Source organism: Oryzias melastigma, linkage group LG17, assembly GCF_002922805.2.
Source record: "Oryzias melastigma strain HK-1 linkage group LG17, ASM292280v2, whole genome shotgun sequence".
NCBI lineage: Eukaryota > Metazoa > Chordata > Actinopteri > Beloniformes > Adrianichthyidae > Oryzias > Oryzias melastigma.
The window spans coordinates 2052336-2063116 of NC_050528.1; the positions used below are offsets into that span (position 1 = coordinate 2052336).

A 10781-nucleotide genomic window follows, 5' to 3' on the forward strand; every position below is an offset into this window, starting at 1 on the left:
CATCTTCACTGAACCAGAGAGAGCTCTCGGCCTTCCATTGTTCACTGGCCACTTGACCCCCCCAGCTCATCCAGGGTCAGGTCAAACAGGTCAAACGCTCTCCCTATCACCAACAATCACATTTGGTCGGACGGACAAACTGCTCTGAAGCCGGCGGTGTGAGGTGTGGAGCTGATCACCTGACGTGTCACCTGGAGAACCACATGCAGAGCGACGTACCTGGAGATGACCTCCTCCCTTTGAATATTTACATGAATGGACGTTTGAACTGCTCATAGTCTGGCTAGTTACCTGAGCTGAAGACTTCTGGTCAGACCTGAGGACCACAACCACCGCCGGCTGAAACCGACCAGGAGCTCGCATCCCCTCGTCTTTGTGGTTCATTCCTGCTTCACACGGCGGCATCATCGGGATGGGGGTGCTGCTTACCTGTCATAGTTCAGACTGACCCCCCAGTGAGGAGAACTCCTGGGAGAGGACGGAGCAGATGAGGATTGGGGTGCAGATCTGAGAATAGAGACACAGAAAAAAGAAAATCAATTCTGAGACAGAGTTATGAGTGATTCTGTTGAGTCAGAACCACTGACCTTAATGAGTGTGTTGTTCATGAAAGGGACCAACTGGAGAGACTGGACCCAGTGGAGAGCGAGGACATCCAGGCTCCCCAGGACCACCTGGTGAGCAAGGTCTACCAGGAGCTGCAGGAAAAGAGGGTGGAAAGGTCAAACACACTTTTGTTTTTATTTATTTTTCCAGAAGTGATCAGTATTTATTGGTACTGTTTGATTACTGTTAATATTTTGTTACTTTATTTTTTTTTTTTATAACAAAGTGTAATTTAGTCTTTTAGGAGTTTTTTCACTAAACTCCCTGAAAAGAGTTCATGTCGATTTTACATCTTTTGTTCAGTTTTTATGAAGTTATTTGTTTGAACAAACAAAGGTTTTTACTGGAATTTTCTTTCAGCACTTAAACATTATTACAGGGATCAACTTCAATCATTTCATCCACAGGGGGATCCAGGTCCCCAAGGTCATTCAGGAAAGGTGGGGCCCCAGGGCTTGAGAGGCTTCCAAGGAGCAAGAGGTCTTCCAGGAGCCACGGTAAGACTCCACTCAGGGTACATAGAAACATGCGATCCTGTGATCACGTGACCAGTTCCAAACTCACCTTTACGGTTGGTGACCTTGGATGAGGTGGTTAGGCTATGTCAGGTTAGCTTAGTTTAGTCTGGTTGAGCTGAGTTAAGGTAAGTTTGAGCTGGGTTAGTCTAGGTTAGGTTGGGTTGGGTTTGGGGGTGGGGGGCTAAATTAGGGTGGATTAAGTTAATTCCATTGTACCTGAGACGATGACAAATACAGAGATCTGTCTCTCTCTCTCTCTGGTTTCAGGGACCAGCCGGCTTAAAGGGAGGAGAAGGGCCCCAGGGCCCCCCTGGCCCGATTGTAAGTTGCTATGGTTACCTGCTTTCTTTCTTCTTCGGCAGTAATCCATGTATTTAGTCAGTAAATGGAGTCTCAATAAACCTGCAGGAAAGTAAAATACTGTCATTCCATCCGAATATTCCTGTTATTCTGTCTCTGATGATGCAGTTTGTAAAATGGATCAATTTACTTTCTATTTATCTATTGAAGAGATCAAACTTCTTTCTCTTAGTAATGTAATTTATATTCTTGTGTTTTTAGGACATTGTTTTTGTAATAAACATGTTTATTTTCAAAAATGTGACTTTTAGCCTTAGAAAATGTAGAGTAACCCCAGTAGTGCTGGACACCAAACAGCACAGCTGTTCCCGCCTTAATGACATAATCGAAGAGCTACTGTGGTTGGATTGGTTGTCACACTTAATGGTTGCCATAGCAACAGCTGCAGCTCAGAGGGAGGTACTTTGTCTCATTTGTTGCCTTCTGTTTTTGGGACAAACTATTCAGTAAAACTGAATTAAAGAGGTTTTTAGGAACGTGTTCCCTGATTTTCTGTGAGGTCAACCAAAGGATGTCTCTCCTGACCATGTGATGTTGGGGGGAAGCGGGCTGGGGGTGTCTGTGCTTCTGTGATGCTCTGGCTGATTTTCCTCTGAGTCATGGTGGCTTCGAAGCGCCTGACAGCAGCCCGGATAATTGCCCCGCGCTCTCCAGCAGCAGAGGTGTGGCGCCATCAGTGACAGCAGGAAGTCAGAGCGCCGATGATGGCGGCGGGGATTGGGGGGGGCGCCTGACTGAAGCTTTTGGACAGAGTGTTAGTTTTAGCACCCTTGAAATGAAGCCACTGGATGAAAACAGCTGACAGACAACTGTTGGGGGGGCACAGGCTACCCCCTGGTGGTGTGTGTGTGTGGGGGGGGGTAGCCTGTGCCCCCCCCCCACACACACACACACACACACACCACCAGAGGGAGAAGCTGTTTCTTCGATCTTTCTGTGCTGCAAACATCAGACGTAAACACAAACCTGTGAGTTTGTTTCTCTGAGACAACAGTCAAAAATAACACCAGGTCCTGTCAGACGTGCACACGCACGTGCACATCTCCAGCTGTGAGGGAGGTGGTGGACAATCTCCACACAAACCAGCTGGTCAGATGTTATGGAATCAGACCCCCCCATGACGTTCCTTCTCCTCGTTCAGGCAGATGTCACATCCAAGAACCCCCCAGCAGAGACGGAAAGCCTTTACTTTAGGCCTGCTGTCTCCCTGGGGGGGTCGCATCCACAGCTGTGCTACTGACAGTCTGAGGACCCCCCCCCCCCACTCGTCTGCACAGAAATATCACTAAAAAAGACTTTAATCAACAGGGTTCTCCTGGAGAAAGAGGACCTGCAGGTCCTGGTGGTCCCATTGGTCAGACGGGTCGGAACGGTCCACAAGGACCCCCGGGTCCTGCTGGAGAGAAGGGTGCCCCCGTGAGTGTTACACGCCGTCTCCAGTCGAGGATCAGTTCCTCTGGTTTCTCATTGACTGTGATGATGATCCCCAGGGAGAGAAAGGCGACCTGGGTCCGGCTGGCCGCGATGGGATTCAAGGCCCGGGAGGACTTCCTGGACCAGCTGGTCCTCAGGGTCCACCAGGAGAAGACGGAGACAAGGTAAAGGAAGATGCAGTCCGCAATATTCTGCACAGCATTTCCAAAAAGACCAAAGGATGAGGTGGAGGACGAGGCTGTGCTTTTATTTTGGAAACAGCCCCCCGCCCTCCATCCATGCTGGTCTTTCTGTCAGTGGGGCAACACCTGAACTTGGTTCCTTGACTGGAAGCTGAAGCACGCAGGTTTGGACCAATCCGCTTAGAGCGCGATCACTGTGGAGGTGACGGGCGTCTGTGTTGTGCTCCACAGGGAGAGGTGGGAGGACCCGGACAGAAGGGAGGAAAAGGAGACAAAGGCGAGAGCGTGAGTCTTCCACACCCCGTTTCCTGCCAGGGTTTGATGTCAGAAACGTGTTTCACGGAAAGCTGACTGAAAGAGCTGAGAGTCAAAATGTTTGTAGAAACATGTGGAAAGACAACATTACGTTTTATTTTCTTTATTTAAAGAACTTCAGGAACAGATGACGATATAAAGACTTCATGAAAGGATCTTCACCATTTTTAAGCTTCAAACTGCAACATCTAAATTTTAAATTACCTCCCCTTTTCTTTTCTTCAGGGTCCACCAGGCCCGATGGGGTCCCAGGGTGTGGTTGGAGCTCCAGGTCCTGCAGTAAGTTTAACTTTCTTTTCTGTGTTTAGTTCTTTTTACAGAAGTGACTCCATGGAAAGAAAGAAAATCTGAACTTCCTTCCAAACTTGAATGACGTGTGCCCCAATGGGCAGACCTGGCTCAAGTCCAGTGAGAAAACCAGAAGTGGAGCCATAAACAAAAAGACAAACTGAAGGGAATTGGAACCTCGGCAAAACATAAAATACGTTTTGGAGACTGCTGACCCCAGCCATGTTGACCATCGGAGTGAGCAGCTCCCTGGTAATGACGGTCCAACCTAAACTACCTAAATAGAACAAACAATACTCGCAAACTAGGACTACCAAGGTCCAACCACAAACCAAAATAACAAAACCCAGCAGTCTAAGACTGCTGAAGACAAAGAGGGGAAAAGAGAAGACGACTCATGAATGTCCCCAGCATGGAGACGTGATCTCAAAGGGTCTATACCATACAAAATCTACTTTATTATGCTTATTCCTCATGAAAAACAGACATTGACTCTAGAAAACATTCAGAGTGAATGACCTCAGTTTGCTGTTGCTGTGAATGAACTCTTCAACCTTGAAAACATTGGAAGTGAGACAGAGACTCTTCTGGGAAACTTTGCTTCTGGAGCTTCGTTTCATGAGGTTCAGATAAGGACGTCCTCCTTTATTGACCTCTTGCAGGGGAGTGATGGCGAACCCGGGCCCAGGGGGCAGCAGGGCATGTTTGGCCAGAAAGGAGACGAAGGACCTCGAGGGTTTCCGGGTCTCCCAGGACCCGTTGGATTGCAGGCAAGTTTGCTCTGATATTATAGTGTTGAAGGATCACATGAAAGCCCCTCCAGCGGGTCAACTCTAGACCCATGTGACCCATGTTCTAGTCTCATCATGTTTCAGTCTCATCATGTTTCAGTCTCACCGTGTTTCAGTCTCATCATGTTTCAGTCTCATCGTGTTTTATTCTCACCGTGTTTCAGTCTCATCATGTTTTATTCTCACCGTGTTTCAGTCTCATCGTGTTTTAGTCTCACCGTGTTTCAGTCTCATCGTGTTTCAGTCTCACCATGTTTCACTCTCATGTTTCACTCTCATCATGTTTCAGTCTCATCGTGTTTCAGTCTCATCATGTTTTATTCTCACCGTGTTTCAGTCTCATCATGTTTTAGTCTCACCGTGTTTCAGTCTCATCGTGTTTCAGTCTCACCATGTTTCACTCTCATGTTTCACTCTCATCATGTTTCAGTCTCATTGTGTTTCAGTCTCATCTTGTTTTAGTCTCATCATGTTTCAGTCTCATCATTTTTCACTCTCATCATGTTTCACTCTCATGTTTCACTCTCATCATTTTTCACTCTCATCATGTTTCACTCTCATGTTTCACTCTCATCATGTTTCGGTCTCATCATTTTTCACTCTCAACATGTTTCAGTCTCATGGTGTTTCACTCTCATCGTGTTTCAGTCTCATCATGTTTCACTCTCATGTTTCACTCTCATTGTGTTTCAGTCTCACCATGTTTCACTCTCATCATTTTTCAGTCTCATCATGTTTCACTCTCATCATGTTTCAGTCTCATGTTTCACTCTCATTGTGTTTCAGTCTCACCATGTTTCACTCTCATCATTTTTCAGTCTCATCAAGTTTCACTCTCATCATGTTTCAGTCTCACCGTGTTTCAGTCTCATTGTGTTTCACTCTCATGTTTCACTCTCATCATGTTTCAGTCTCACCATGTTTCACTCTCACCATGTTTCACTCTCATCATTTTTCAGTCTCATCAAGTTTCAGTCTCATCATGTTTCAGTCTCATCGTGTTTCAGTCTCACCATGTTTCACTCTCATGTTTCACTCTCATCATGTTTCAGTCTCATCGTGTTTCAGTCTCCTCTTGTTTTAGTTTCATCATGTTTCAGTCTCATCATTTTTCACTCTCATCATGTTTCACTCTCATGTTTCACTCTCATCATTTTTCACTCTCATCATGTTTCACTCCCATGTTTCACTCTCATCATGTTTCAGTCTTATCATTTTTCACTCTCATCATGTTTCAGTCTCATGGTGTTTCACTCTCATCGTGTTTCAGTCTCATCATGTTTCACTCTCATGTTTCACTCTCATTGTGTTTCAGTCTCACCATGTTTCACTCTCATCATTTTTCAGTCTCATCAAGTTTCACTCTCATCATTTTTCAGTCTCATCAAGTTTCAGTCTCATCATGTTTCAGTGTCATTATGTTTCACTTTCATCATGTTTCAGACTCATCATGTTTCAGTCTCACTGTGTTTTAGACTCATCGTGTTTCATTCTCATTGTGTTTCAGTCGCATCATGTTTCAGTCTCATCATTTTTCAGCCTCATCATGTTTCAGTCTCATCGTGTTTCAGTCTCATCGTGTTTCAGTCTCACCGTGTTTCGCTCTCATCGTGTTTCAGTCTCACCATGTTTCACTCTCACAATGTTTCACTCTCATCATTTTTCACTCTCATCATGTTTCTGGCTCATCATGTTTCAGTCTCATCGTGTTTTAGACTCATCATGTTTCACTCTCATCATGTTTCAGTCTCATAATGTTTCACTCTCATGTTTCAGTCTCATCATGTTTCAGTCTCATCATGTTTCACTCTCTTGTTTTAGTCTCATCATTTTTCAGTCTCATCTTGTTTCAGTCTCACCATGTTTCACTCTCATGTTTCAGTCTCATCATTTTTCAGTCTCATCTTGTTTCAGTCTCACCATGTTTCACTCTCATGTTTCAGTCTCATCATTTTTCAGTCTCACCATGTTTCACTCTCATCATGTTTCAGTCTCATCATGTTTCAGTCTCATCGTGTTTTAGACTCATCGTGTTTCATTCTCATCGTGTTTCAGTCGCATCATGTTTCAGTCTCATCATGTTTCACTCTCATGTTTCACTCTCATCGTGTTTCAGTCTCACCATGTTTCACTCTCACCATGTTTCACTCTCATAATTTTTCACTCTCACCGTGTTTCAGTCTCATCATGTTTCACTCTCACCTCGTTTCACTCTCATCATTTTTCACTCTCATCGTGTTTCAGTCGCATCATGTTTCAGTCTCATCGTGTTTCAGCCTCATCATGTTTCAGTCTCATCATGTTTCAGACTCATCATATTTCAGTCTCATCGTGTTTTAGACTCATCGTATTTTACTCTCATCATGTTTCAGTCTCATCATGCTTCACTCATATGTTTCACTCTCATTGTGTTTCAGTCTCATCATGTAACTTATGTCTCTGTTCTTTTTAGGGTTTGCCTGGACCTCCGGGGGAGAAGGGAGAGAACGGAGATGTCGGTCCAATGGTGGGTCACGACCATCAGAAGCAGAAGTGGAAGGTTCTGACTGGCTTTAGTGTCTTGAACTCACATGAACCATGTTTCTGAAACCATGACAGGGTCCTCCTGGTCCTCCTGGTCCCAGAGGTCCTCAGGGTCCCAGCGGAGCAGATGTAAGTCTGCATCAGCTTCCCTTTTTCTCTGAGCTTCACACAGAATAAAAACTGAATTTGTTCAGCTTTTGTCTTGGTTCTGCTCCACCTGCAGGGGGCGCCAGGCCCTCCTGGGGGTGTAGGCTCCATGGGAGCTGTTGGTGAGAAGGTAGGAGCCAGAAACCTGTTGGAATTCGTTTAAAAACCGTTTGGTTTGAATGTTTTTGCTGTGTAACGGCTTCATGTGACTTCACAGGGAGAAACTGGTGAGGCTGGAAACCCAGGACCACCTGGAGAGCCTGGCATTGGAGTAAGTCTAATTATTGCTGGAACTGCTGTTTGTTTAGCTTATGTCTAAGAAAACTGAGCCGCTTGTTTAGTCCTGGGGGGAAGGGGAGGGAGGGCATTACCACCTAAGTGTTCAAAAACTTGCATGTGTTGTCATGGTAACAGTGCTGTCATGCATGTGATCCAGGGACTTCGAGGAGAGATTGGTGAGAAAGGAGAAACGGGCCCCCCTGGTGCAGCCGGACCCCCCGGTGGTCGAGGACCCCCTGGAGATGATGGTCCTAAGGGTAACCCTGTACGTGGATTGAGAGGAGATGATGATTGATGGGTGACACTGAAACAACAGTCAAGCTCTGCCATCTCCTCTGTGTCTGCAGGGTCCGGTTGGGTTCCCGGGAGACCCTGGTCCCCCTGGTGAGCCAGGTGTTGCTGTAAGTTCTGGATGGCTGTTTCAATGATGAGGATTTGTGTCACAAAAACTGCTGATGGAGATTTTTAAATACTGAATAAAGATTCAGAAGAATTTCAAAACCATAAATTGTTTGATTACTTTTGGAAGTGGTTCTCATGTTTGCCTTCGCCAGGGTCTCGATGGTTTACCTGGAGACAAAGGCGACGATGGAGAAGCAGGACAACCGGTGAGTGTGATGCAATCCAAAAGCTAAAGAGGTTGAGTGGAAATTTGAAGTATCTTTTCCTTCCCGTCTTTTTCTAAGCACCTCCTTCAAACTAGGGGTGGGTGATATGACGATATAAAACCGTCTTACGATCTCCAAAGCTGACGATCTGTCATTTATGAGAGATCGTTTTATCACGATCTTCTACGAAAAGCTGCAAGAGCGAGAAGGCAAAAGCTTGTTGACTGCCTGTGACTTAAATCCGAGCTGCCCCCCCCGGTGTTTTTTCTTGTAATCAATGACATATATTACTGGATTGGAAGTCACGTGACATACGGCGTGACAGACATGCGCCGTCATTATGGATCGAGTCTTCTCGAGTAATGAATGACGAAGGTCCGAAAAAGTAACAAAAGGAGACGCAGAGTTTTACAATCGACTTCAAAAACCTTGACAACAAAATAATCTGATGGAGAGGAATCATCACAGGACAGGAATCGCATTTTAATAGAGAGAAATCAGGCTGGGAACCGTGAACAGTGTGCTAAAGTTTAGGCTAAAGTGGGTGCTAGCAACTCACGAGATGCATGCTAGTTTGGTTCTTTGATGTGTTTTTATTAATGTTTCATGTCTTTAAACATAGCGGATGTTAATCGCACATATTCACGCTCAACCTGCACAAAAACATGACATAAACACAGCAGAGAGCAGATGTTAGTGAAGGAGCTGTGGATGTAAACTTTAACCTGCCACAACATTTACTGCTATTATCTCTGAGTTTGAATCTTAACAGTTGGGCAGATGTATTTGATGTTATCATCTAGGTTTAAAAATGTTTTTGTATCAGTTAAAGATGCTAGCTGGAGCCTTTTTCTCAAAGTACAACGAAATCGTCTATTTGAAGGTAAATTCTGAAGGAATTGAGATTTATTAACCATGTATGTAATCCAAAAATAATAAAAGTTTTAGTTTCATTTGAAAATGTGGTAAAGGGTTTTTTTTTATTATTATTATTTAGCACTTTGAGATGTTTTAATAGGGAAAGGACTTTACTAAACTTTATCAGTCATTCATGCTATAAACTTCATCAATCTCCCTCATTTCTGGTCTTGGGTGACAATCATTTACAAGCTCTGTTTTATGGATTTGAGCACAGAAGCAAAATAAAAACTCAGATATTTAGAAGCCTTTCATTTGACAGCAATGCATTACCTGTAGCAGTACAAGCAGCACAATTCTAGCACTAGTTATAGATAAATCTTAATAGATAATACTGTAAATATTTAAATATAGCACAAGATCAATCCTTTTCTAAGCTTTAATTCGAGCCACATTTTGTAAAAATCGGTTCAGAAATGAGGAGCTAGCCTGATTTCTGTGGTTGATGTCTGCCTGTCCTCCATTGAAATAGCTCCGTTCTGCCGCCATGACTCCATGCATGACGATGGCGCCTGGGCGCGCACGTGTCTGTCTATAGCAGCGAACAGGCGAAGACCAATCCAGTGATATATCAATGCTTGTAATACATTTGAAATTAAAATTTGAATAAATATAAATATTTGCTCAAAATGTGTTTACTTCTCTCAACTAAAATCATTATAATTTCATTTTTGTCAATTTGAATTTGTTTTAAAGAAATCGTGATAAAATCGAAATCGTGAAATAAAATTGAAAAAATCGTGATTTTCTTTTTTTGCCATATCACCCAGCCCTACTTCAAACCCATTTCAAGAATTTGGAAACTTCCTCTCAGATCTTAGATTAAAAACACAGTTATCCATTTTTATATTTTGTTCCACTTGACAAAAGAGCTTTCTTTTTCAAGAATAGAACTTCATTGTGTAACTCCACTTCAGTTTGATGAGGAGGTATCTGCTGTCATGTAGGGCCCTCCAGGTCCGTCTGGTGAAGCCGGAGTACCAGGACCTCCTGGTAAAAGGGTAAGTGCTCGTTGTAACTCAGATGAAATGATTCGTCTGCTTTGGTTACTTCCACTGCACTGCTTTTATTTGACTCTGGGGGTTTTTAAGTCCACATAAAATCAGAGTAAATCTCCAGAGATGGATCAAGATCTCCTGATCTATTTATGGTCAGTGAATTGGTTCCAATCAGATCAATCAGAATGAATCAGATTGTTGTTAAAAGCACTACAAATAAAATATAATCCTCATATTTCTTCAAGATAATACATTGAATCTGTGTACAAACAAACAAGTAAACAAGAATAAATGTTAGTTTGATCAAGTTCAGTCCACTGTTGCCACAGATGCGGTACCAGGTTAGGTACTGGTACTGGACTTGTCCCGAGGACCATTCCACGTACCACATCCTGGTACCGCATCCAGTAACGCATCCTGAGGGTTGCAGACGCCTGATTCTACGAACAGCCACTACGTCAAAAACTGAGGAGTTGGGGAAATCCAAAACGTCCAAAAAAAGGTCTTGATTCAAACGTCAATATGTGATGAGTTGGGAATGAGAATGTGTTGCTCAGGCAGATGGATCTGGTTGGATAAAATTGATTCATCAATTAATCGTTGCAACCCTTTTTGTTGGTAAATACACACACAGAGTCACACAGACACAACTGTAAAATAAAAACGTACATTTCCAAACACATACGTACTCATGCAGAAACACATGTATTTAAAAAATAAAACCAACCATCTCTGCGAGAAATCAGGAGGTGCCCTGTTAAGGCCTTCTCACCAATTTTAACCGCACCCCTTTAGTACACACACCTCTAACACC

General features: G+C 43.7%; 1 protein-coding gene across 1 annotated transcript in view; it reads left to right on the forward strand.

Moving 5' to 3' along the window:
- The window catches only part of LOC112139449 (collagen alpha-1(XI) chain), a 58788-nt gene that overhangs the window by 39995 nt on the left and 8012 nt on the right, over window positions 1–10781 (forward strand). Inside the window, exons 39-54 of the mRNA XM_024262260.2 lie at window positions 614–721; window positions 1014–1103; window positions 1392–1445; window positions 2793–2900; window positions 2975–3082; window positions 3332–3385; window positions 3641–3694; window positions 4366–4473; window positions 6947–7000; window positions 7093–7146; window positions 7241–7294; window positions 7382–7435; window positions 7601–7708; window positions 7791–7844; window positions 7998–8051; window positions 9917–9970. Of these exons, the coding sequence (XP_024118028.1) occupies window positions 614–721; window positions 1014–1103; window positions 1392–1445; window positions 2793–2900; window positions 2975–3082; window positions 3332–3385; window positions 3641–3694; window positions 4366–4473; window positions 6947–7000; window positions 7093–7146; window positions 7241–7294; window positions 7382–7435; window positions 7601–7708; window positions 7791–7844; window positions 7998–8051; window positions 9917–9970 (1170 nt within the window). The remainder of the gene's footprint in view (window positions 1–613; window positions 722–1013; window positions 1104–1391; window positions 1446–2792; window positions 2901–2974; window positions 3083–3331; window positions 3386–3640; window positions 3695–4365; window positions 4474–6946; window positions 7001–7092; window positions 7147–7240; window positions 7295–7381; window positions 7436–7600; window positions 7709–7790; window positions 7845–7997; window positions 8052–9916; window positions 9971–10781) is intronic.